Source organism: Pocillopora verrucosa, chromosome 9 (assembly GCF_036669915.1).
Source record: "Pocillopora verrucosa isolate sample1 chromosome 9, ASM3666991v2, whole genome shotgun sequence".
NCBI classification, from domain to species: Eukaryota; Metazoa; Cnidaria; class Anthozoa; order Scleractinia; family Pocilloporidae; genus Pocillopora; species Pocillopora verrucosa.
The window spans coordinates 20,341,284-20,367,890 of NC_089320.1; the positions used below are offsets into that span (position 1 = coordinate 20,341,284).

The 26,607-nt window shown below is 37.3% G+C and overlaps 2 protein-coding genes across 4 annotated transcripts; both read right to left on the reverse strand.

Annotated features, from left to right (window-relative positions):
- Positions 1 to 594: 594 nt before the first annotated feature.
- LOC131777070 (uncharacterized) lies at positions 595 to 17,544 on the reverse strand. Of its 3 annotated transcripts, none has more exons than XM_059093283.2 (3): positions 17,300 to 17,544; positions 8,534 to 8,741; positions 595 to 2,435 (listed from the first exon to the last, which is right to left on the reverse strand). In XM_059093283.2, exons 1-3 carry the CDS (start codon positions 17,409 to 17,411, stop codon positions 1,367 to 1,369), a joined length of 1,389 nt encoding a protein of 462 aa, XP_058949266.1. In that variant the 5' UTR covers positions 17,412 to 17,544; the 3' UTR covers positions 595 to 1,366. The 3 variants fall into 3 exon arrangements, with proteins under 3 accessions (XP_058949266.1, XP_058949268.1, XP_058949270.1); XM_059093285.2 differs by lacking the exon at positions 17,300 to 17,544 and adding an exon at positions 10,243 to 10,370; XM_059093287.2 differs by lacking the exons at positions 8,534 to 8,741; positions 17,300 to 17,544 and adding an exon at positions 4,622 to 4,801.
- Positions 17,545 to 20,339: 2,795 nt separating this feature from the next.
- LOC131777072 (ciliary microtubule-associated protein 3-like) lies at positions 20,340 to 25,457 on the reverse strand. Its single transcript, XM_059093289.2, has 9 exons — positions 25,382 to 25,457; positions 25,168 to 25,304; positions 24,543 to 24,641; positions 24,052 to 24,165; positions 23,141 to 23,157; positions 22,403 to 22,529; positions 21,856 to 21,968; positions 21,459 to 21,534; positions 20,340 to 21,247 (listed from the first exon to the last, which is right to left on the reverse strand). The coding sequence occupies exons 1-9, from the start codon at positions 25,395 to 25,397 to the stop codon at positions 21,182 to 21,184; spliced, it is 765 nt and encodes a 254-aa protein (XP_058949272.2). The 5' UTR covers positions 25,398 to 25,457; the 3' UTR covers positions 20,340 to 21,181.
- Between the last annotated feature and the right edge of the window lie 1,150 nt (positions 25,458 to 26,607).

Sequence of the window (26,607 nt, forward strand, 5' to 3'; positions counted from 1 at the left end):
CAAGCCCTTACTATCCGGCTAAAAGTGGATTATTCACATGTTATGCATACTCTAATATAATTTGTAGCATCTATGTTCTATTCTAAAAATTAAATTTTGTTAAGAAACAAAGTGCGAATAAAATCTGCATCTAGTTGAGGGATCTAAACCACAAAGAAACCAACTTTGAGCGCAACCAAGTAAATGAAAAACACCCACATTTCGGCAACTTTTGGGGAAAAAACAGCAACTCTTCAGCAACGTTTAGACATTTTTATCAGCAACTTTTTAAGATTTTTTGGGCAACTTATGGCTATGTCTACCCGCTGCTAAACTCTTATCTTCTTTCACACGCAATATCAACACGCGTTCTTCGCCCTGAGGAGGGGCTAACGTTTTAGAATCTCTCAACGGTGATAATTTACATAATTTACATAACCAATTCCGTTGATAGAACCAAATTAAGTTGTAGTACCCCGCCAACGAAGCACCGCAGTTTCTCTAGTAATCTACACCCTATGGTAGCGTTTCACTCATTTCCTTTCGTAGCAAAAGTTGATCAATGTTTTTCACTTTCTTGTCGATGATACCAAAGAATATGCAAATCAGGAAAAATCTTCTTTTTATTGCAACCAGCCTAGTAATGTTATATTTCAGCTTTGATTTTTAAGAAAAACTTGTTGCAAGTTTTGTCGTTAACCATAATTGCATTGCAGTAGATTAACATTGTAGTTTACTTCCATTTAAAGGGATAAGTTTCCATATCATACAATTTAACATGATTTCGACCATTTTTCAAGTTAACGTTGCAAAATACTTTAAAATTAAATAGAAAAGTCAAAACCTAGTCGCGTTAGTATTAATCTCTGCCATAAGTGATAATAATGGCGACCATTATATTCAGCACTTTAAAACAATTTGTAAGCTAGGTTTACGATTTACTGATTCAAGCTGAATTTTTGTTACAAGAGGCTTTTTACTATCGCGATTCATACCGGGACTTCGTTTGAGTATCAACAATAAATATATACTTTTGTAAGCCTCCCGACTAAGACAGAAAAATCCCTAAGTTACACAAAGAAAAACATACGCTTCTGCCGAGGCGTTCTCTTTCCGAATTCAAACCGACTAAGATCATTTACTTTTAATTGAATCTTCCAATTCTTCGTCTTTGCACATGCGTAAATAACCAGTTATCCATTTCATGACGTCACGAGTTATATTTGTCCAAGAAGATACTTGACCAATCAAAAGTAAATTTTACTTTCTCACTCTTTGTTGTAGTTGTCGTTGATCATTTTTCAGTGGATATACATGTAAAACTTCGTTTTATTTTTTATTTATTTATTTATCTTCCAGTTGTCAATCAGTAGAATTGTTAACCCATTCAAGCTTCGATTCTTTCGAGTCCTAACTTGAATAGAAACTCTTCTTTAGCATCGTCTACGCTTCCTTTCCTTCCTTCTCTTCTGGCTTCCAGTTTCCTAAGCGCGCTGCGGTAGCGCGTTTTCATTCGAAAATCTACAGCTCCATGCGTCGGACTCGATCTTCGAGGAATCAATAAAGGGTGAACCTGTTTAGATTTTGGTGAAGACGAAGAATTTGGCGATAGTTTGTCTCTTTCCAAATCCCGTTCAAGTCCTGTCTCCTTTTCTGAAGCCAGTGGGCTTCGTTTTTCGGTTAAAATTGCTTTTTGGTCGCGTTTAGTGATTTCATCTCTCGGGTCCTTTTCGTTTTTAACCTTTACGGCTGTTTTTTCGTGCATAAATCCATTTACGCGCCCGAAGTCCATAGTTCTCCGCCTGTCGCCATCGAAACTCCCTGGATGAAGTCTGTGATCGCTTTCAACAGAAGAACACCGAACCGGGAATAAATTAGAGAGATCTCGATGGTGTCCGAATGACCACAGAGAGTAGCGATCCCTGGGTGAAGGAATGTGAATCCCGTTTGTTCCGTAAGCATGAGACACAGTTTCAGGCGCGTTGACCCGTCGGTGGTAAATTCCCGGTGCTCCTTTCGGGGAATGAAAGGAGTTTGGATAGTCCGGTGGGAAGTTCATCCTTGGGGCAACCCCATAGTGTTCCATAGGAAATCCCCTTTCGGAATAAGGTATATCATCATCTAATCGTAACTTCTTAGGGGGGACGTGAAAGGCAGAACCCCCTGCAGAAACCCTCAGAGGGTCCCTTAGAGAAGTACGCCCCTGAAAGGAGCCTACGTTTTTAATGTTTTTGTTTTCATCGCTTGGAAGACTGTTTTGGTGGTTTTCGTTTCCCCTCTTTATACAGTTGTTTTGATCATGTCGTAGCCCCCTGTGGTGGCCAGGTAAGGATTTCTCGCGACTGAAAAGAAGATCATTTATGGCGTCTTGTGCAAACGACTGCTGATCATCGAGAGCCAGGTGAAGTTGTATACCCAATACGTTGCGGAGGGCTCCTTCGTAAACATCAGCTAAACTGCAAAATAAAATAATAAAATGGCTTTTTAAAGACTGCTGCATACGCTCAGATAGACATATGCGCTGCCGCGCGCGAGTAATTTCGAGAGAGGCACACGCGTGCGCGCATTTTTTTGCGTCAGTCCGACAATGTAATGATCAATAAAATCAAGAAATCATAAAGTGCATTATAATCTCTTGATAACATATCACAAAAATTGTGTTTTTTCTTCAGGCCTCTCATCATCCACTCCCAAATTTAATATATCAGTCAGTAATGATTTTTTACCTATGCAACTTTTTGACACTAAACAGTGTCCTTTAGGAGTTGGATGACTCAGAAAAAATTACCGGTGAAAACGAACTTCACAGCTCATGCCATAAATCTAGCATTAATATAGTTCAGTTTCCTAAGAAATTTCGGATTAGAGCGCTTGCTACATGTGCCAAGATACTGTGCCGTAAAACTTTGAAAGCAGTTTTCCGGTTTTCGCTCAGATGATGAAACCTTGCCGGTGTAAAAACTTTTGATGTGTTCTTCGCCTATGAAAAATAGTAATTAAACTGTACAACAAAACAGACTGCATAACATAAAAGATAAATAACAAACACTTATTATGTCTTGGAAAAAGAAAGCAATTATGTACAAACGTATTCATTAATCACACGAAAAAATAAAACGGATAACCATGGCAAGGGCCAAATTAAAAAAGAAAAAAAAAATTAATCTTTTTTTAATACAATGTAATTTCAGAAAATGATTTTTTCTCGAAAATCTCAATAATTTCAGAGGCTGCTTTGACAGAACTCATTTCCCACGAGCACTCTCAGTATTTAGCCTGAGCAATCTGGCGCAATCATAAACATATTGGAAAGCATCTCAGCGAAGCTTTGAACGTAACCTTGGCGAGTTTATACATTTGTGCCAAATTATTACTATGATCTTAGAGCGTTAAAGTTTCTCACTGATCATTACTAAGATTAAAAAAAGGTACATATGAGAGTGTAACCAGAAGAAAATAATATTTAAAACGGGAGGAAGCCATTCATTAATAAGAAAATCTCTGTGTTGTACTTTTCCCTCGGGGGGAAAACTAAAAAAAAAATATTTTAATTTGCATCTCCAGCTTTTTTTCTTTTGCTTATACCGTTTTTAAAAAGTAACTACATAAGCCGACACTTTACTTTAAATAAAACAACAACAACAACGTACAGAGATGAGATATATGAACCGATTAAAAGGAAATATTCAATTTTAAACCGAAAACATCAAAATCGAAGCGGTTCTCGGAAAATTTTAAAATGGCTTCCCTTAAGCTCGGAAATTTATCTTTAAATCACCTAAATGTTATCATAGAATACACTAGAATAATGCTGAAATTGATGCTCCCCGTTCTCTTGAGACCTTTCCATGTTGCTCTGAAGTAATTATAAATATTATATCTTATGATTTATTTCGGCTTTTTCAAGGTAAAGAAAAAACACCCGTTAATTTTTAGCAGCACTGTAAAAAAGCTCATCTTTGATTTCAATTTGATTTGCATTACTTGCTAAAAATTCACTGCCTTTTTTTTCAAGGCGACAAATTATGAATGCCTGGTACCTGTTTATATGTAGATTTTGGTGGCGCGCAATATATTTTTTTTATTTATTTGTTGCATATGCATTAGTTACGCAGCTGTATTTGAATAGTTGCTCGTTACAACTTGTTTAGCGTGTAAAACAAAACAAAAAAGGTTCCTGCTATTTTTAAAGAGATTTTGCTAGCCCCATCTGCCCTTTGGAGAGCTTAACAAAGGAGAGCGTGCATTTGAGAGGATGAATCTTTCGGAAATATTTCCGATAATATTACAAGTAATGAGGTTTACCCTGAGAGTGACAGATGTAAAGTCCAAATATCTCTCGCGGAAATGTCCAAAGAAGCTCTAATGTAACCGAATAAGTAATTGCATGTTAATAAGAAGCCATACGGATCGCAGAACAAATCTAGGCAGGAACATCAACTCGTAGCCAGGTTAAACCATTGAAAACGTTATTACTGTCAATCTAAAAACGCTATGATCGATAAATCAGCGAAGATTGCCTTGCACTACGTCGCTGAAGTTGTGTGTTTTTGGCTCCCGTGCGCACTTTGTCGCGACAAGTAGTAACTGCTGACTCTACTTGTCTACGGCATGTATTAATAAAATAGAGAGCTAAAGTGACCTTAGTGTCTCGCTTGGGCACTGTTTCGGCCGTTTGTCCGTGACTCCGCCAGACTTCTGTTGAAGCATTCTGTTTTGAACGCTGAATAATGGCGAGCAGTCTTCGGCGATGTGTGAAGATAGCGGGACCCCACGAACATCAAGTTGTAAATTGTCTTCGTTAAAAGACCGCTCGGCTCAATTCAAGAAGGTTTATTTGTGCAATCCGCTGAAGCAGATGGTTTTGGCTGTCTGCTCGAGGGCTCAATGAATATTCATAGGGCATTAAGATCGTCTCAAATTCAGCTGCTTCGATTCCATATTAGGGACTGTTTTTCCATCGGAAAGCAATCTTTTAAATTTTCTGACATTTTCAATCAATTTAAAACTGGATAAAATGTTTGAAAATGCTTAAGATGACCCCGCCAATTGTTGGATGAAAAAATTATCGTAGTAATTCACAAGTTGTGCCTTCAAATTCGGTCTTTTCTTCAATAATTTATGAGAAACAGATGAGTTTTATTTGGCCAGCTAAGTAAATCCGATAGATTTAAAGTGTGCACTGTGAACTAGCAAGAGAGGAGCTTGAGTTTGTTCATTTCTGTGTTGAGTTGACAGATCCGTTCGGAATCATCACGGAAGTAATGCTATAATATTATTATATCTTACATGGTGGAGCCTTGTTCGGGAAACATGATCCACAGTTGAATATTTCAATTCAGTCGCTTTTAGTTTGAACTGAGAAAACCGAAAATTTTACGACAGTGGTCGAGGTATTCCCGAACATTTTCTTTAACCGTGTCGGAAACGCACTGTTCTAGAGAAACAATTTGGAACGTATGATGTCTTATCCAAAATTATAAACAGGAAAAAAGATCATGTAAATGTTTTTTGACTATAAACAAAGTGACCGACTGAAAAATACTAAGATGATTAAAGTGAAAACAGGTTGATATTTGAAAGAAACTGAATTTTTACAAATATTCCAAGCCTATGTTTATCTTGACACGATTTTGACCATTTTGTCTCCTCACATGTACAGCTAATGTTTGTGTTTTCAAGAGTTTTAGTTCAATGTTTCATCAATAGGTTTACACCCGACTAAATAAGAGACTAGTCTGAGACCAGTTTCCCAATTACTTCATCTCTTCTGTATTGGCAGTGAACTCGGGCGAGGCTCCTCCAAAATTATTTTCCCCGTGTTTCCGTAGCACGACTTTATATACTTCATATCATTTCCACTTATACTCAAATTTAAAACTGAGCAGTTTTCAATTGATTGTCGTAAAACCAAAACCAAAGCAATCACAACAGCCAATCATAACAAAGGTTTGCGTCATCAATAACCAATGATGGCTCGAAATGAAAACTGGCAAACTACCAAATTAAAAGAGCGGGAAAACGCGGGCGACCAAGTCACGATTGGTGTTTCGTTTCGTGTCTAATTGGTTTAGAGCATGGCACGAGTTTTCAGGACCAATCACAAAGCGAAGTAAAGAAAAATCATGGCAATCCTGGACTACTCTCGACATTCAGTTAAAAATTACTTTACGGCGATCTCCAACGGCGATTAAGGTTTAGCTTTTTACAGTCTGAGGCTACCGGCTAGCGCGCACAAGGTTTTTGCCAGTAGTTATTCTAACAATAAAATCATTAATAATTCTAAGTAAATTTTCCTTCCAGTCCTTTTTTTTTCAGAGTTTCAGCTGAGGCAGCAGCGCTTACTTACGATTTTAAGGCTTTCACGTGTAAAGCAGACGCAATCTGAGAATACACGCCGACACATGATGAAAGGAATGACTTTTCCCGCTGTCACTATATGACAAACGTTTTGAATTTCCATGAGTTTGCTCCTATGAAGAACACCTTAGCATAAAGAAACACAAAGATAATGTAGGTCCGCCATGCAAAAAGATTGTTAGAACGTGTTTAACTCCTGTTAACTCAAAGGAAAGGATGTGTTCATGTTGTTGTTGTTTTTGTTTCTGGTTTGTCTCTCAGCAAGCTTCTCCCGAAAACAGATAAAGCAAAAAAAATCTGAAATAAACCCTGATTGACATCATGCAAAGAGCGATAATATTGTGTTCTTAAAACAGATTATGCCATATAGACTGGATTATATTGGGTTGTAATTATAAGGCATATCATATATTTGATCCGCTGTCTGACTAATCTGTACTTATGCATATTTGTTCGCTCGTGAGCTCAGAAATTCATCCATGTAATCACTCTTGCTCAAATTTTTCAGACCGAACTCTGAATCGAGCATCAGCTCAGCAATAATCATTTTGTCTCAGTTGAAACCTGCACAGACTACATTAGCTTTAGTTTTCTACTATTCTCGGAATTTTGAGCTAAAAATATAAATGCAAGCTTAGCTTTGTCACACTCTACTTCACCGATCACGTACGGATCTCGGCACATGCCGAAAAAAGGGGCCTTTTTTAATTAACTTTAATTCTTGCAATCGCGGAAAAGGGCAGTCGCTGGAGGAATGTTAAGAGTGATTCATAGTTTCCAGAGCAATCATTGACACGGGATAAGAAATCACGAAGCAAGATTACATGTTTACTTCAAAGATGAGCTTCATTGAGCCGGAAAATTATGGAGTCTTTGATCTGAATGTAAAGGAAGCTATACCATATTAACCGAGAAGATATTGTTTAAGTATAACTTGGTTATCAAACCGGCAGTATAAAATGATTTCTGAAAGAGTTTATGCAGTTGTCAGCAATGTAAAAAGTTAAAACAGATCTTAAAAGGTCGACTTGCCTTTTGCTGCAGATGATACAAGCCACAGATTACAATTATTTTGTTTCTGCATATTTTGGAAAATTCACTTAACACATAACGGTGTAGTTATGCGATTCTAGCCTGAGTTTGAAAGGGCTAATAAATGAATCGTCCATCGAGTACTGCTGCAACATGTGAAATTTCCTTGGTTAGCAAACGAAATTAGGCATCTTTCAAGCGCAGAAAACTAGCTTGTTAGCTCACGGGTCAGAGTAAAGGTCGATATTCAAGATTCTGTCTTGTCAAAATTTTTTCAAATATTATTATTTCAAGATGTTGTAATTTTGTAAGAATTTGTATCAAACTATTTCAGACCTAAACTGACTTTTTCGGCGTGTCCATCGCAGTGGAAAATATTAGAGTCACTTTACTGACTATTAAAGTGAATCAATAACACTTAGCAACTACACTCCGTAAATGTATCAAAGCACTTGGTCATAAAGAGTGTACGACATTTTAAATGTTTCGTTCGGAGCAAGTCAGTTAAGTTTATCTCAGCATGTCAAAGAACCCGTCAGCTAAATAAGTGATGTTTTTGCGAAAGTAATTACCAGTTTACACTGCAGCCCTTAATCATTTATTCAAACGTTGCTTGTAATTAAAAATTAATTACCCGACTCTGTATATTACAGAGTAGAGATTGAGTAGCTTCATTCTATACCGGTTGAAACATTAAAAAGGCTCCGTTTAAAACCGAATTTTAATGAACAGTTTGGGTAATTTTCGCCGGAGTAATTGTGTAACCTCGACAAATGTGTAATTTCCATTAAATTAGATGACAAACATGGCAAAACAAATGAACGCAATATTAATAATACATAAAAATTAAGGACATGGTAAAAATTCAACTTGAAGATTTGAAGAAGAGCTGTACTGATTCGAATCCATCATTATGTGAGATTGTCAAACTCAAATTGCCAAGTTTAGAACCATTGTTGAAGTAAATAACTTGCCGTATTTACCGCCCTTGTAGGAGGTATATCGTATAGGTAAAACCTTGCGGGAGACAAGAGCTTCTTTTAAAGCCGATTTTTAATTCAATTATTCCCCAAGTCCCCAAGAATACTCTCAATATATTTTTCTCAATAATCCAGCCAGGAATCATCGATCAAATTCTATTAAAATAATCTCGTTGACTCACCTCGTAAATTCGGGTCGAATCACTCCGTTATGTCGTTCTGATGGCGTGATTCGCTGTCTGCTGTCGATGTCCTTGGATGTTCTGTACACTGGCTGCATGAACGGCTTATGCCTGACATCTGCCCGTCTCATATTGTCCGCCTCCCTACTTCGGAAATCCGCGAACTGAAGTTCTTCTCGGTTATCCACTCGGGGCGCAAACATACTTCCTGCGATAGAATCACGGGTACCATGAACAACTCGCAGATCCATTTCAAGCTATTAAATACGCGCTTGTGTTTCCTTCGCTGCCGTATTATCCCCACTAGAGGATAACGCAGTCGGTAACAAGCAGCTGTCGGTTGCTGTGTCTCTCTCTATCAGTTGTGATTTGAAGTGAATTTTGATGTGTCGTGCGCCTTGTGTAATTAATAGGTTTCACGAGCGAGCGATTTCACTTTAAATTCATGTCCTGTTTAGTCAAGTGCTCCGTTTGTTGCTCGGATGTGAGTCTTCAAGCTGCCGTTTGAAAATATGAACCGCTGGATACAGTTCACGGTAGAATAAATTACTGGCCAGATGGGCGAATATTTTATTGTTCAAAGTGGCATGCTTTCTCGTGTATAATTCATGAGGTCGAAACACTTTTCTTTCCTGCTATGTCGCAGTGATATTGGAGAGTATTACTTTTAGGAAGTATGTCTCGACTAATGATTCGATTCATTGCAAAACCGTTCGGAAACGACTTCGCGAACTAACTTGCGAAAAAAAGTTTATAAATAGTATCATTAAATTCTTGAAACGATTCCGACCAATTAGAAAGCGGGAAATCGCCACGAATCGGAACTTTAATACTAACCGTAGTGACAATTTCTTATTTTTCAATTTCTTCATTCTTTGTGATTTTCATGGATGTTGAATTCATGCTACGACGTGAAGTTTAAATGAAGATTGACGCGTTTCGTTTGCCGTGCAAATCCCACACTTATATTTACAAACAATGCCGAAGCTAGCACTGCTCGATTTCAGGTCTAAGAGAAGGCCTGACGCAACATTTCGCCATTGTTTAGCAGACTACCAGTAATGCAGGTGTGCGAAACTATAAACTCAATTCTCAACCACGATCGATAAGTTCTTCGAAGCAGCGAGTTTCGCCAGCTAATTAAAAATCTAAGCAGATGTCTTCGGCAAAACGCCACTGGGTGAGATATATAATCGCGAATACATCAATTATGAAACAGGGCTGAAACTCTAAGATATTGTTTTTCTTTACGAAAGAAGCTTTCCGCTGGAATATCTAATTTATAAGGATTCGTAGGAAACGTTTTGAGTTGGCCGCTGATAATGTCGAACTTTGTTACGCTCTATCTTGTTACTTACCAGTGCATGTGCAAAGCTTGAAGTCCGGACGGAAATTTCTGTGAACTTACGCGACATTTGACTCTTAAAGCGCATGGCCATTCAAGAAATAAAACAACGAAATATTTATCCTAAGGAATATAATTTATATCTCGATTTCGCCGTAAAACACAGCTTTCTCGATATGCAAATTGTGACATAGATTTCCAACCTCACGAACAAGCATTGAACGCAAGATTCAAATGATTTTATCGCCGTATTGAATCGGATTAACTCAGTTTTCTTTAAGCTTCTGCGCGGTTTCGCCGATGCGAGAAACATTATAAAATAAAAGATTAAGAAAATGTGGAAAATGCTGAATTACAAAAATACCTGAAATGTTTGCGAGCATCTCTTCCTGCGAGTCAGTTTTTTTTCCTTATGGGCTCTCTTCAGTCCATATGTTATCTCTATTGACAACAGCTCCTCTCACAAAAGAATTATTAAGTAAACTCTAATTAAAATATGCCAGCTGGCCAAAACAATAGGCAACTTCTTCAGGGGCCGAATCAATTTGGCTCTCTTTTGTAAACTTCGCGGCGTTTAGCCTGTCATCTGAATTAATCTTCGCAGCTGACCTCACAAAATGATAGAGCAAATCACTCCTATCAGGCATAAAATTGTGCTACCTTCACTGTGCAACTTAATTTTCCATTATGCTCCTGTTTCCGAGATGACTGGTAGCGATTTCGTTTCCAAGTGACGTTACATTGTCTTCCTTTTCCGATGTAAAAATGTGGCATAACTTTAATTGTAACGTCTTTAAAACGTCATGAATTTCCTTGAAAACGATTTGACTTTTGTAAACACTCCGCAGAATGGCCTTTTGTTCGCTTGTCATTTCTTTTTTTGGATCAAAATTTCTACGATTTTTAAGAGGTAGGATTTGAGATAACACTTCATCGGACGAAATATTGAAAAATTTGAAGCACGTATTTGCGAGACGATGTTTTAAATTAGGTTAATAGGAAAAGAAGCATTTAGATTCGGCTTTAGCAAGCATAAATATGTCAGTCGTAGCCACTATCTTTCAGGAAGTTGACTAAAAAATTTTTCAGATATGAATCAGAAAACATCACTCTTTAATTGACTGAGTTGTTCGACTAGCTCGCATCGTTTAAACAGAATTTGCTGGCTTTGCAAAGACACTTGTTATTTCAAATTAAGGAACAATGTCTTTTGTGTTCAAGAGATCTAAAGCCCTGATTCCAAATCTCTTTTAAACAAAGGACCACGCGATCTCCTTGTGGAACACTCAGGGGAAGTCAAAACACTTCATTATCACAACACGCGCCGGTCTAGCTGAAAGGAATTGTTCCACTGTTTGAAAAATCAGCTTTTATTTTCTTTTTTGCACACGCTGCGTTTGAATGCAAGTCGTCAACATGCCTCCTGGCTTGTAAATTCCTTTATTATCTTTTCAACTCATTGATTCGCTCTCTTCGTTCTTTCTCGAAGTCGTGATTATTAATCTAATTAGAGTTAAGACTCTCACCAACAGTCAACCAACAACAACACCCCAGAGCCTCCACTTAAGTTAGTTCCTGTTTATGTGGTCCCAGGTTTCCCCCCCCCCCCAACCCTTAGGAAAACTTTATGGAGCGTTTACATGGAGTTGTGAGTTGTAACATCTGTCCCCTAATCAGTTTCTCCGCTGACCTAAAACACATGAGCTCCCTAAACAATTTTAGCCATCTCATCTCAGGCCGGCGAGCCAAAGTGTTCATGACGTTTATGTGAGTAAAATTTGTCCCACCTGACAGGGTTACCCAATATGCCGCGGCGAAACAACTCGCTCTTCCGGAGTTGTCTTGCCCCCCCAAGGCGACTTTGCCAATTTGTACAAGGTTGATTGAGAAATAAGAAAGCTCGGCCAGGGGACCTCGGGGAAAGGGTTGTCACGGGTACCTGAGACAATATAAATGGGCCCCCAACGAACGAGCGTGAACAAGACTCATTCTTCCAAGTTGCCTGCTCGTAATTAAACGACAGATCTTCTTGGCAATTATCACTACCCTGGTTGTTGAGAAATCGGACACAGAGCTAGCTTATCTTCCTGATGAAATAATTTTTACGATGATAATTAAGGCGGAGAAATGAAGTGAGATCCCAGTACCGAACCGGGGCAGTTATGGGCTCATTAGCGGAGGCTCTTGGTTCCTAAATGCAAAAACTCAGTTTAATTAAAACTAAACCTAGCATAGAAACACAGATAAACATACTCTAATAAATTAAATTTTCCTTTCAAAAAAAGGAGATCAGAGATCAGAGATGGCGTCAATTTGAAAATATTACTTCAAAACGCAGCTCGAGCAAAGGCTAAACCTGATTGAATTATTTGCCACCAATCCTCAAAAATTATTATTACATTTAAAGTCGTTTTCTACATGGTATAATTTAAGATAACAACACGATGCATTTATCTCTCTTTGAGCCTGAAAATCACAGTTTTTACGCCTGTTACGATTTGGTACATGAAAAAAAGTACCATCGCATTGCTTTTAATTAGTAAGTCAGCGTGAAGAAGTTATATTTTTTCATACCGCTAAGAAGTAATTGGAAGATATGAGGAAAAGAACTCCCTGGTAAAGAATTAGCGCACCCGCTTGCATGAAGCTTCGAAGTTTTATAATTAGTTGGTCATGTAAAGTTAGTTAAAGATTTCGATGAGGTAAACCAAAACTTTAGCCGTTATGTGTAGGAACTGAGAAAATTCAACTGCTGGTTGTAAAAAAAATTCACAGTACCAAGTTTCTCTCATCGAAGATCAAAATCTTCATATATATATATATATATATATATATATTTTATTTCTATACATGAATAGAAAATAACCTATATATAATCTCTCGTATACATTAAGGTCAATAAAGGATACATTTATCCTTTCTGTTATAATTCATGGTTGTTTCTGAAGGTAAATGCCATTCCTATAGACCGTAATTACTTTTTTTTTTCTATCTAAATAAAAAATGAGTAAACGAATGGTCTTAGCTAGGGTGCTTTAGAATAAAAAAAAATTAATTATTAATTTTTCAAGACAAGTGAAATTAATTTTTAACAATTTTTGTTTCCCGTTAGTCGTAAAAGCCATCACCCCACTAATATCTCCCTAGTTGTCTGAGGCTGTTTACTCAGTTCGGAGTATTTTATTTATATATTTTAATTATTATTGTTTTATCTTTGCTATCAAAATGTTGGATATTGAATAAAAATAAATTGTAAATTTAACGGCGGAAGTAAACGGGCTCGTTTCCTGCTCTAAGACAGACTCGAACGATCTGAGAACGAGAGCGATGGAGCTTTTTATTTATTAGGTCTGGCCGAACTGAAAATATGATTCTTGCCATCGTGAACAGTTAACCCAATATAATTTTCCAATACGTCTATGAACAGTCCGTTTTTCCAAGTTCTATCCAAAATTCTCATGTTCTGATTTGCTGCAGGCAGTTAGTTTGCGTTGCGATCGTTTTACAGCAACTATCTTTTACGTTGCCCTTTCTATTTCAGCACATAACTGAATTGATGCTGAAAAACCCATTTAGGGAGCCTCAGTAAAGATCTGTATCTGTATCTGTATTTGAATGCATTTTCTCTAATTGATCTCTCGCGTTCTTTAAAAGTTATTTAAAATGCGCGACATTCCCAGCCTGTGATCAATCCTAAGCCCATGACAGTTTTATTGCCATACTCGTCTTAAAACGATAACGGAAGAACAAAATATTTTTCTTTGGAGACCCATTTCAAGAAAGCACCGCAAAAAAATTTCGACATGCTTCAAAAATAAAGCGCTATAATCGAGTAAAGCTACTTTTGTATTTTACTAAAATAATTCCTGCAGTGGCCCACGCATGTATTTTTGGATCATTAAGAAAAGGTCTTGCTATTACATCCTGCCGTTTTGTATCAATATCCATCTATCTTTCAACATAAAACTGTTTTATTTGACACAACACATTGTGAAACAAAGCGAACGTGGTATAATTAGGCCAGTAGTGGTTTAAAATTCTACCAATAGTGAATCGACTGCCTAACAGAGTTCTACAAAGTAATTCGATTTGTTTTGAATTTTGGTCCAATGTTCACACCACCTGGAATGGTTCATAGCAACAGGACTGCAAAACCAAGTTCATTATTTCTACGTTGCACGAGCATAGACATTTCTCTCTGAAACTAAATCAGTCATGGATCGGAGGCATCCCTTTTTGCCCTTTATCAATGGAGACCGATACTCTACTTCGACAGCAAAGCGTGCCGCGAATTCATCGCAAAAACAACCCCACGCAGTGGATGATGTTATGTGGAAAAATCCATCTTTAAAAAAACCATGGAAATATCAGAGAGAAACTGAGGAGTCAACGAAATTTGGCGATCTTCAATACAAATCAGAATTATTTCAAGGGTACAATATTTCGACACCTGAAGGAATTGAAATTACGACCAAGAATAGAGCCGCTTATGTCAAAGATTTCGTCAAAAATTACGCATACAAGCGGGAGTCGGAGTTTCCTAAATTTAATTCAAAGCATAGTTCTCGGTTGGGGAAAAAACAACAGGCACAGGAATGGACCATTTCTAAGAAAAATACCAAAGCATTATGTATACCGACGCTGCATTTTACTGAAGAAGTAATTCAATATATGGGGGACCCGAATTTATCATCGTACTTTTCGTCTGACATGAAAGAGTTGTACAAGATTAAAGACCTTTCTATATCTCCAGGGCGGCGAAAAAACAACGACAAATCGTTGAAATCAAGTTCCAGGCAAGTCTTACCCAGAAAACATGCACTTTGCATGCCAGATAGTAAAGGAAGCACTCTGGAACTACCCCCGAAATCAAAATCATTTCTACGGAAGAAAGAGACCGAAGAAAATATCCTTAAAACGCAGGTTGGAAAATCAACCCATCTGTGGGAAAAGTATGTGCTAGGACTCATTAGCAAACAGACAGCTCAGTGGATAGCTAATCAGTGCTCCACTGGCGAGCAGCGAGGGAGATTGATAGCTTTTTTGGATGAGAAGTACGAAATCAAAGATCTCGAGAAAAATGGAGCAGCCACAGTGAACAAAATATTGTCCATTGACGATGACGCAATCACGTTTCCCAAAAAAGAAAAGTTTAATCCTCAGACTGCATTTGAAAATCTGCGTAGCGATACATAAAATACATCAAGAGATCGAATTCATCATGATTAAGGAATTCCTTTCAAGCAACTAAACAGACGAAACATCTGTTATACCAAAATTCTGTTGCATCGATACAGTCATTAATGACTTGCATCGACGAAAGTTAAAGTTCCTTCTTGGCCCGGATTAGCGAGGGGAAAAGGCTGATGACGCTAGAACTGAATAAACGTCAAACAGATGAGCAAAACTATTCGTGGCTTGTAAGTTTAAACTGGATGGCAAACCAAAAGGTTTTTTTTTCTTTCCCAAATAGCCATTATCTAGCGTCAAACTGGCGTCTCCCAGTGGATGATGGGGAGCCTAAAGTATCCATCGCCACGGAATTATCACAGCATGAAGGAACCTGTGGTTTCCTTCACATTTCTTCAAAGCGTCATCTGATTTAAGGATAAGTAGATGGCACAATAGTGAAAGGAATTTCCTTATGAATAACGTTAACATAATTTTTCTCTATTAATAACATAAGTGATTGTTTCTATTTTGGGACAAATCACCCGAGGCTCGCAGGGACCTCATTCTTACCTCTCTGATTGTATTTATTGAAATATTTTAAAAGTATACTGAAATCAAGACCCAAGTAAGCATAGGATTGAAAACAGACGCAGCATTTACAAAGTTTCAAATTGTGTTGTTAGGGATAGTTAGGCTGTCGTTATAATTTTCATAATATCGTTCAGGACCCTCCGTGGAACTCATTTGCATTTCGCCGTGGAATTTTTTTACAGAAAGGGTTTGTAAAATTCCACAACTTTTAAAATGTTCTCGTAGTTCGCTCAACTAGCTTGGGACTTACTTCCAGTTTCTCGTTAATGTACGGTCTTCTATATTTGATCGTTTGGGACTGGCCGCTAGTAAACCTTAAATGCATTTCCTTATAGTATTTGTCCTCTCGTTCCCAGATATCGTCATTTTGATAATCTTTTTTATTTCCGAAGTTTTCTTGGTTCTAGTCAAGACGATTTCAACTTCAATATGCATGTTTTTGCATTAACGCAATTTTCATCTAAGTAACAGCGAGAGAATATATCATTCCGTTGGTAACTGAGTAACTTCCTCCGCTTCCAAAATCTTGATAACAGTTTTCCCCACAATATGTCATACAATTCTAAAGATTTCAGTCGTAATAATTTTATTTAAAGTCAATCATTATCTTCTTGATGATGCTTTTCTTCCTTCTCAGTATCTGTCTCCTTGAAATCGTTTGTTATTGTAAATAATAATTATGTTTTGGTCTCTTCAGTCCGGAAAGACTTGCGAGTATTTTGCTGTGTTTGTAGATCCTTTGGTACATTTCGTGGCCTAGCACTGCTTTTAATACCAGCACATTTCTCAAAGATTACGCGCTCTAGGTACCGGCATCCAGTGATCCAAAAATTTGGATATAATTTCGAAGATGGCATTGCAATTCCAATAGTCTCTCAGGCATAAAACGGAAATTAGAAATACCTAATTTTTGAAATTGAGATGTTTATTATCACTAAGCTCCTCAAGAAGAGTTTTGAAGGGTTTCGTAACAAACATTATCTATATACGCTAACTTATAGCGGGAAGCTAACGAAATTTCCCTTTCCTATCACCGTGTTTCAGACAATGTACCAGACCGAAAAAACAAAAGAATATGTTTCCAGAATATTCGTCTATTTATCTCGCCATGCAACGAAGTAAACAGGCGTCTAACGTTCTGCTTAGCCTAATTTATAACCATGGTACTGAAGTGGCATTGTAGTATAATTGTTGCTATAAAACTGCAAAATTGTACGGTCTTCTATTCAAATATAATAAACATGATTACGCTTCTTTAAATTGTTTAAACTCGGTGATACAATAAAAACCGACTACCGTACTTTATTAGACGAGCTGGTAAAATTGATGTTTCGATCCAATGGTTAGAAATAATTTAGGGTTTGGTTTATTGTCCAGTTTTCAAGAAATGTGAGCGAATATTCAGGAACCGAAATAATTTTTCTTATTTACTGAATTTCAGAATATAGACGAGTGATGAAAAGATACTAGGTGAGGGAGAAATTATTTTGCATGTCCAGCTAATTTTTCCACTTTAGTTTAAAAACCATATCATTGATTTCCGCTCGACTGATCAGGGAAAAGCATGCAATGTCTGTGAACTTGTGCATTCATTATAAATGAAATGATATAAGTGCGTTCTTATTTTCTTATTAGCTACAACCAATTCTCGAACATACCTGCTGCTGTGTATCTGGGAAACATTTCTTTACTTCTTTGGCTCTTTTCTAATTTCTGAATCCTGTTTCTCCTTTCCGGGCGAGCTAGCTTCAAAGTTAAAGATGTGTACATACCATGGAAGTTCTAACTTACAGAGTCTTTGTACAGGTAACTGCAGAAACTACATCTATCATGAGTCGGTCATAAATTGTACCCCAAAATTTGCGAACGAAGTTTTCAACGCAGGTGAGATGCTTACCCCACAAGAGCCAATAATTATTGCGCAAAATGAGCCGTTAAGTTCGAGCTTTTGTTGAAAAAAAATTTGCCCGAGGCTCTTTTCAGGAATTGACGTCATATCAACAAAACCCCCCTGCTTAGAATTCAAACACTGACATAATACATCTAACCGTGTCGCGCTGGTGATATAGTTGCTAAGCCGGCGTTTTTGTTTTTACGACCCAGCACGACATTGGGAGCTAAAAAAATCTAGATTTATAAAGAAAATATTTGACATGAGTAAAACAACATTTTTGGGCGAAAGTCCCCTAAGGGATAACATATTTTCCGAGCGAACATTCCTAACGTGAACGCTCTAAACGTGAGAAAACTCGAAGCAGTAATTTTTATCCTTTATGTGATTGATTTAAAAACCCCAACCAACCAATTAGATGTTAAACCCTTTGAGTGTTAAGTTGAATCGCGATAGCTTCTCAAACAACTTCCTAACTCGCTCAAAACTTTACTTACCACCGACTTGGAAAGCAAAATACTCGGCCAGAGCATAACTTAGAACAGTTGGGCGGCTCCTGAGCTGTTAGCTAACAGGTTAGCGGAAGGTGTATGAGGAAATAGGCTTGGCTGTTTGTGTCATTAATTTGCTTTTTGCTCCTGTAGACGACTTCCGATTGAGCGGTTGAGACTTAAAGGTTAATAACTGTGTCGCTGCGCTCTCGGACAATACACAATTTTCGTCGTGACCTCTTCAGTCGGGTGAAAAGATTAGTACACTAGCAGGTGAACTGTTAAAGAAGGCAAACCTGACAAAGTTACAACAATTTGAGACTATGAAAAACTAAGGAGCACTGAGAGGACTGAATTTGTATTCAAAACGACATTCGGCGAAAAAACCCACTCGAATCTGTTGGGATATTTATGAAAGCAAAAGAATATATATCTACACAAAAGCAACAGTCTTCTGAGACATCCAGGACGCTAATCAAATAAAAAAGAAAAAGTATCCAAACCTTTTTCTTGTAGCTAGCAATAGCATGTCGCAAAAGAAACAAAACTGAAGTACTTAGAAAGATGTAGCTTTGTCAGGTACTTCAGTGGAGCTGTTCAGTCTTTTCTGGTTGATTCTTCTTGTTGAAGAACTAGATAAGCCTCGTGCCTTACTTTTATTTAAGAGCTCCTGATCATCTAAACATTGAACGTAAACTTAACATCTGTCTATTGTTAAAAAAATTAATCAAGGGTTAGTTTGCTGGTGATCATCCATGCAGACTACATCGAAAATTAAAAGCAAACCATCTCTACTTTTGCCTTGGGCGAGCTAGGTCTGCCATGAGAACAGTTTTGGTGGAGAGGAATATTCTTGACTTAGAAAGACAACCATAATAAAGGTTGATATTTTCGTAAGATTCAACGCTTTTAATTGACTCTTATTGTAAAAGGCAACGAAACACTATATAAGGTGACCCACGAACGCATCTCAATCGTTATGGTAAAAAAATAACATGCAACATTTATTAAGAATTTATTCACAACTGAAACACAAGGCAGACGAAGGAAAAGCAAAACACTCAATGCATGATGAGCTTAAAATTTGTCAAGAAAAACAACCTTTCAAAAAATTTTTCTGCGATGATCTGCAATTAGAAAAAGATTGTATCAACACCTCTCCAAAAACACACCCCTTATTGTATATCCTGTTAGACATTGTTCTCCAATTAATGTAACGTGATTGATATTGTATTGTTGAACAATATACCCACTCAACACCATACAAATCGAATATCTTTTGACTTAAGTGGCTGAAAACTGCTATAGGAATCGGTTACTTAGAATCATCTGCGCTGAAATCACTACACCGTTTATCAGAGAAAATTATTTTACGCAGTTCCAACAAAATTGTTGGTTTGGGATTCTCTAATAGTTGCTTTCATGGCAATCGAGAAATTATCACATGATTTCGAGTGCAATTGGAATTAATCAGCGCGAGTAACTTTTTTTCCAAGGCTAACCAAACTTCACGAGCCTGTAGGGTGAGTGCAATTTTAAGTCTTTGAAAAATGTACGATAGCTGATATATCCCGAATTGCACGAGAAAAATAGAGTCATTACTAGTTAATAATATCCATTCAAAAAAGTGACTCTGAAGTTGCCTTTATATCGTGTCATGGCTTACCAGTTCGGCCGCTTGCCTTTGCCTTGTTGCTAGAGTAGTAAGGCTTTTTCGTCAAGAATTTGCTTCAAACTTCAAAACCTCTCTCGAGAATAAATGAGCGTTTGTATTCTTTCTCTGTTAGGTATCAGTCGACAGCAGTAACTATGATACGAAAGCTGTCACGCACGGTAATCTGGCCGCCGTCTTTCGTCCTAACTGTTGCGTAAAGTCCTCCGTAATACTCCTCGAGAATTTTATTTAGGGCTTCATACTTTCATACCTGTTTTTGGAAGCCACACTTTTGGCCAGTTGTTTTTCTTTTATTGGGTGTTTTTTTTAAAGCATTCTCCCTCGAGACTATGCTCAAACTCTGAATTAAGACGTTGTTACTTTCTCCACACCTGTTCGCCATTTTGTTTGTTGTGGTTTAGCGACTCACCTGCCAACCGATTAATTTTCAACTTTTTGAAACTTGTGAACTCAATTTCAACTTTCTCATTCAGTTTCAGTTTTCGGCTCTGTTTGGTATAGATCGACGTGTTCTCAACCAAAGAGTATGCTGATACTTCTTCACGTACATTATCATTTCAGTAATTAGAAATGCATGTTTACAAGGTATTTACAGAATAAGGATTGGCAGCGGAAAGCTTCCTTCTTGATTAAAAAAACACTTTCTTTTCAAGAGCTTATTCATAGCATTTATTTGTCTGCAGATGAAATTCTAAAAAGTCGTTTTTATGATATAACATTATTATAATACAACGCGTGAGTTGGACCAGGTGAAGAGAGAGATTTGGGAACCTTTGAACTAAGAAAATTTTCAACCAAACAAGAGGAAAATCAATATTAAAAATAGTAACAGATTAACTTCCCTGTTTATATTATAGTTCAAACGAAATACAATGTTAATATATCAAGGTCAAATTGGGGTAGCGTTTGGAAGCACATTATCGCTTTATAACGACTAACTGGACAATGGGGGAAATTTTTCTTCTTTTTGTAATTAGTAGAATCTTCAAGTTTCGGACCATGGATATATGAAATAATGCATTTTAGTAACTCTTAGTGGGTTTATCGCAGACAGATAAATTTAAGATCAATTTTTTTGTCTTACCAACAAAAGTTTAGTTTTCAAAACTTTGATTCCATTAACTGACATTTCTTGCCCAAGAAGCTATTTTGGATTGGTAAATTGGCACAATTATACGTGTGGAAATCTTTTCATTTTATCCTTTATTGCATTTAATATAATTTGAAAGAGGTATTTTGACGTTTCTATTACTGGTACACTTCTCCTAGCTTACTAACCTGGTAAAATAACTCTTCCCTAAAATCTTTTCTTGCCCGTTATTGCCCATATATGCTTTCCACAGCACTCAACATCAAACATATTTACACTACATACGTCCACGGGTGAATTGACTGACATATCGTGTTCCATTACTTTGTATCAGTAAGAAAATATACATCTCGCACTCATTAGCAATTTTCCTGCATCCCTACTGTTCCGTATTCAAAAGTACAAGCTCATATATGCTTCTCTAAATCTCTGTTTCTTGAGGTCTTTTTCGGTTTTGAGCTGTCAAAGAAAAGGTTTATATCAACAAATTAGACTTCAGAAAACAGCACACCAAACAGCATCTTTAAAGTTTCAGCACCGCATTTCTATGTAAGAGCGCACTTTTTCAAAAGGAAATATTTTTTACCATAACTTTAACTTGCGGGTTTAAGCTGGTGATTCTATTGACCCGTCTCATGTACAATTCCCAATGATGTTTACAAATGCTTACCATTAATCTGGCATTTGTTCCTTCGTGGTTATGAATGTTTGAGCAGTCTCTTACTTTGCGAAAAGATTGAAGATAACTAGATGGGACAAAAGATGTATTTCAAGATTATCATTTATCTTTTGAATATCAGAAAAAAAAAATGACTTCAAAAATAAAATAATCCTCATTAAAGAAATTAAGTCATTAAAATACAAGTATGTTGTGTGATTGTGGCTTAATTCATTCTAGTGAAGGGCTAACCCCAGAAACATCAGCTTTAGGAACACTCTACGATGGCCAATTTACATTATCAACTCAATTGATAAAACCAAATTACCTTTAAATGTTATACCCCCTGACACAGCACCACAGTGTTGTTAGATATAAATAAATTACCCCTTAATTATAATAAAATTACCTTCTTGTGTACTTCTCTCCTGTTGTTAAGTGATGATTGTAACATTTCCGACAAAGATAAACCTTTTTGTACTCATAGTAATCTCCTACTGGAGGACTTTGACAAGAATTACACTGTGAACAAACAGTTGGTCACGATTAGAATTGTATGAAGCAAATGGTTGCAATAAATGACAAAGCATACCCACAAACATTCTTAACGAGCAGATAAGAAATTTAAAATTAAATTACGACAAAATTCTTTTAAAACACTCTACACCCTGACATCAGTATGTATATTCTCCATACTCTTCTCCAAACATTTCCAAAGGTTCTGACAAGGAGAGAGAGAACTTCTTTAGTTGGTGATCATTTCTTTTATTCTTGTCACCTTAATGTGTGACTCAGGGGTGATATTGTAATAAGATGATTTTAACCCTTAGGGTCAAAGGCTCAATGTGAGAAAACTCCACAAGCAAAATTTTTAGAAGTTTGGTCAAAAAGAACAACAATCTTTGTCTGAACTTTAATAACCTATCGATCAATAGGAAGTTGTCTGGGATACTTACAATATCTGGCTCTCCAAATTCATTGCATTTAATTGTAACTGATGTTATCAAGGTCTGTGGTCCACCAAAAGAGCCATGATACTTCACCTTCCTGTCTCTTTTGGCATCAAACTCATATGCACCAGGCCTGAGTTGAAAATATTGAAAATCATGTTACAAAACAATGCCAATGCTCAGACCTTCAGCCACACTTTGCTTTGTTTGTTTGACTTTTTTTTATGTTTGACTTCCAAGATGTCATATTGTCAAGCAATTCTCCCATCTAGCTCCTGTCTACTTCTTTAATTTGTATATTGGCCTATGAGAAATTTTTGGGCTGAATTGAAATATAACACTCAATCTGCCCCTGATGAGTATGCATGCTTTTTCTCTTGAGAGTTGTAATCACACACCCAAATCTAGTACATGAACATCACTGGGTATCAGGTTGTACAACCTGTATGCAGGATATAATGCATTGAAACTGTCATGAGAAGCAAAACATCCAGCACCTCAGAGCACATTAAAAATAAAACCTTCAACTGTTTAGGAGCTTAATAATTATTGTCCTCACATGATTTAGGTACAACATGACTACTGTCAGCACATAATTGTCCAAAATGTTTCACAAGCAATCTACAAACCAGACTAAAAGTGGTATCTCTGACACTCCACTTAAATTAAGTCATCATCTGACTAAAGTAGCAAACTACATCATCCAAAAGAGAAAAGCATTTTAAAAAGAAAAATTTTACCCACCCTGGATGGCCGTGGTCCTGCAAAAGAGATAAAACGTACTGATATTATTTAGAGGTCTTGAAAACATTTACAAAGGAACTTGCATGCATAAGTTGTGTTCTGTGTAAGGATAAAAATAGAACAAGCCAATTTCTGAGCAAATTAGGATCCAAGACCATACCCATGAAATTCAATACTTTTTGAGCTGAGACTGGTTGTTAAATCTGCAGCGAGTAACATCAGCAACAGAAACAAAAATACCAGCAGTTTTCATAGGTTTTGCTTTGGGGACGATCAATTAAGACATTCCATCTGCAAATGTTTCTCTTTTTCCTGATAGTGGAATCCCTGATAGTGGAAGTCCACTCTCAGGGATTGATTGAAAATAAAACTTTCAGAGCAAATGAAAGCCTTATCTCTCCCACTCTGACTCTCTGATTTCCATGCAACTTCCTACAATAAAGTAGGGGCTTGTGAGAAAACTTTATACAATCAAGCCTGTATTTAGCAGTCGCCTACATGTACAGGCAATGGCCGGGTGACTGCTTGATACATGTCAACTTCTTAGTACAGGTTAATTACTTGCGTTATTTGTCCTAATGGTCCAAAGAAGAAAGATTAAGCCTGCAATGGGTCATGAGGACATTTGAAATCAAAGTACTAATACTTATTCCAAGAAATAATGGAATAAACTTCATTTGAGATATTATTCTTTGTTTTATTTTAGTGGTTCCACTTTAAGTGATCATTCAATACAGGTGGAAGACAACACAAACAGGTTTTTGGGGTTCAGTCAAGTGTGACCATGTCCTCTTCATAGAGGTGACTGCTTAACAGAGGGGAAAATTACAGTGCTTAAGAGGGAAAATTTGGGGACTGCTAAATGCAGTGCCCCTTAATACTGGTGCAACTGTATCTATGAAGAGTATCACCTGGTTAATTGGTGGGAATCTTGTTGCACCAACGTTAAATGCTTTAAAAGCTTCTTCAAAGTGAACTGGTTTGCTGATAATCTCTTGATAAGTTGGTGGTCCAGGAACATCCAGCTGCAAACAGGGATAAGGAATCATATCATAAGCCACAGTGCTCATGGATGTCATTCATCAAAAACTTGAAACCACATGATTTTGAAAATTGACAATGACAACAGCTAAAGGTAGCACTGATTGACAATGATAATTAAGTTTTGAAAACCTGATGTCCTCAACATTCAGCAAAATTTCACAGTCATTATGATTACCCTTATTGTAAGCAACCTTATGGTTACCTTTTGGAGAAAAAAATTGTCATGGAAGATTTGTGCATTTAGCCTTTCTGACTTACAAAATTTGAAGAAAAGACATGAAACTTCGATGAATAAACAACTATGGCAGATAAGTTTTCTATTCTCTCTTGATTTTGAACGTCTCAAACTTGAACTTACATGAGCTGGTTTAGGAAATCTTGGGGCGGTTCTGGCTCCAACTGAATACCCTCTTCTGCATACAGGTCTTCTCTCAAGTTCATAAATAAAGCCACTACCCTGACCGGCAAGAAGAAACAATTAGGAAATTATCTTTCGAACACAAATTGTCTTGATTTCAAAACATGAATACTTTCGTCATCACCGTGGTTTTTTAAAGAAACGACCTGTTACAGAATCGGTAACAAGCTATTGCTACGAAGGGTTTTACAGTATATAAACACACTGCGTAACCACTGAGGTTGTTAATCAAGGTGAAGTAACGTAGCAATCCAGCTATGTTGACTACGTTGCCATTTTGGTCTGGGGTATATCGCAAAGTTTCGACCGTATTCCACAAGTATTCATCAGGCATACCATACTGCTGGTCGTTATGAATTTCCAGATGAATACGACGCAATCAAATCGCTAATATCTACACCAGGAGTGACTACAGTGTAAGACATCCACTTCACTATAATATACTCACTGACAGGCACATGTACATCGCAGTCACGCACTCATGCTACTGCTTACTTTCCCTACAAGATCAGCTGTTTTAAGACTAATTGAAAACTGACCGAGAAAAAAAATGTTTTTCAACTACCTCCGCATTGTAATAACATCCAGGGCCGCGGTTTTGAGCGCCTCGTAAGGCGAGTTCATTTCCAAAGCGATTTGCTGGAACTTTCAGTGGTAACAGTTCCCGATCAAGAGTCGTTCCAAAAGCAACTGCTCTTCGAGCTAAGAAAGGAAAATTTAGCTTTGTTAGACAAATGTGAGCAAAAGAAACATTTTTCACGAATATCTAGGGTACAGACCGTCGTTTGTAGCCATTATTTGTAATTTCTTGCCCACCAAGAAGTCAACTTTTCCTGTAGTGAAGTTACTTGTGTTTGCCCCACTTGTGATGTTGTTATGACAACAAGTGACTAACAGCCGCCGATTCTCAAAATCGCAGGCGCACATGGACATGAGGAGAGCACAATTTAAGACGAACACAAACAAGTTACTTCCTTGATTACTCTTTAGTTGTCTAAGGGCGAGTTCATTCGTTTTCCTCACATGGTTCATAAGGCTACTGGTTGCCCATTCATTCGTATCTAACGATGGAAAACATTTCCGTATTGTCTGATGTCGTGTAGTTTTTGACAGTTTCCACGCCAAGTGAATTGTCCGTGAAAAGGCGCTCGGTGCATATATCAGAGTAACGCTCAACAAATGAAAGACAATCCTGCGGTTTTCCAATAGAAATCCTTCATGAATTGGCCAACGATGAGCGGACTAAATAAATAGGTAATTTTTAATACTTTAAGGCTACTACGTAAATTTAGGATTGCATGTGCTTCCAATCTCTATAGTAACTATGACATGGCCGAAGAATACCTTAAGCATTCTCTCCTATTAAGCAGGGATATTAGACACAACTTGAGAGAGTTTCAATGCCTTTGTAGTCTATCGGTGTTAAAGGTGTCACTATTTCATTCATATCTTTTTAAAAGCATCGAAAAATTGGACACTGCGAGGTTTTCTTAAGACAGTGATCAGAGCACGACAGTTTTCCTTACAAGTTGTTCAATTGGTTGCTTTCTTCCAATGGAAAGTCTCAAGACGCCCTTTGCGTTGAAGAGCAGAGGAAAGCAAAAGGCCTAACCGACTTGATGGCAGCTCGGTACCGGGTTGTGTTCGGAGCAAATCTCAGGCTTGGTATGGCATTCAAGAGATTATCACAAGAGAGGCATACTGTGCGTGCCTGTACATTTCGGTTGGTAAAAATGATGTACGTTTTTGAATTCTCAGAGCAACGGGAGCAATTCATTTTTCAAAAAAGAAAGTAAGTCTGGAAGAAAACGAGGTGACTCGATTAGTCCTTGATTAAGATAAGTTTTTCAAGGAGAGCTTCGGCAGCCTATAATTTTACCCGAACAGAATTGCGAAGATCGATCTCTAGATGACACCGGCTGATGTCCCCGCGTCAACCGCACCGTTTTTCGTGACTATGATGCCGAAGATTTCAAAACAAATCTTCACTTGTGTTACCAGAGCA

Coding starts and splice junctions, on each gene's coding strand:
- LOC131777070 (XM_059093283.2), bottom strand. CDS start 17,411: ATGTACACATCTTTAACTTTGAAGCTAGCTCGCCCGGAAAGGAGAAAC. Junction 8,742..17,299: donor TCCCAGATACACAGCAGCAG/GTATGTTCGAGA, acceptor ATTCTATCGCAG/GAAGTATGTTTGCGCCCCGA. Junction 2,436..8,533: donor ATTCGACCCGAATTTACGAG/GTGAGTCAACGA, acceptor TTTATTTTGCAG/TTTAGCTGATGTTTACGAAG.
- LOC131777072 (XM_059093289.2), bottom strand. Junction 21,969..22,402: donor AATTTGGAGAGCCAGATATT/GTAAGTATCCCA, acceptor GTTTGTTCACAG/TGTAATTCTTGTCAAAGTCC. Junction 21,535..21,855: donor GGAGAGAAGTACACAAGAAG/GTAATTTTATTA, acceptor TGTCCCATCTAG/TTATCTTCAATCTTTTCGCA.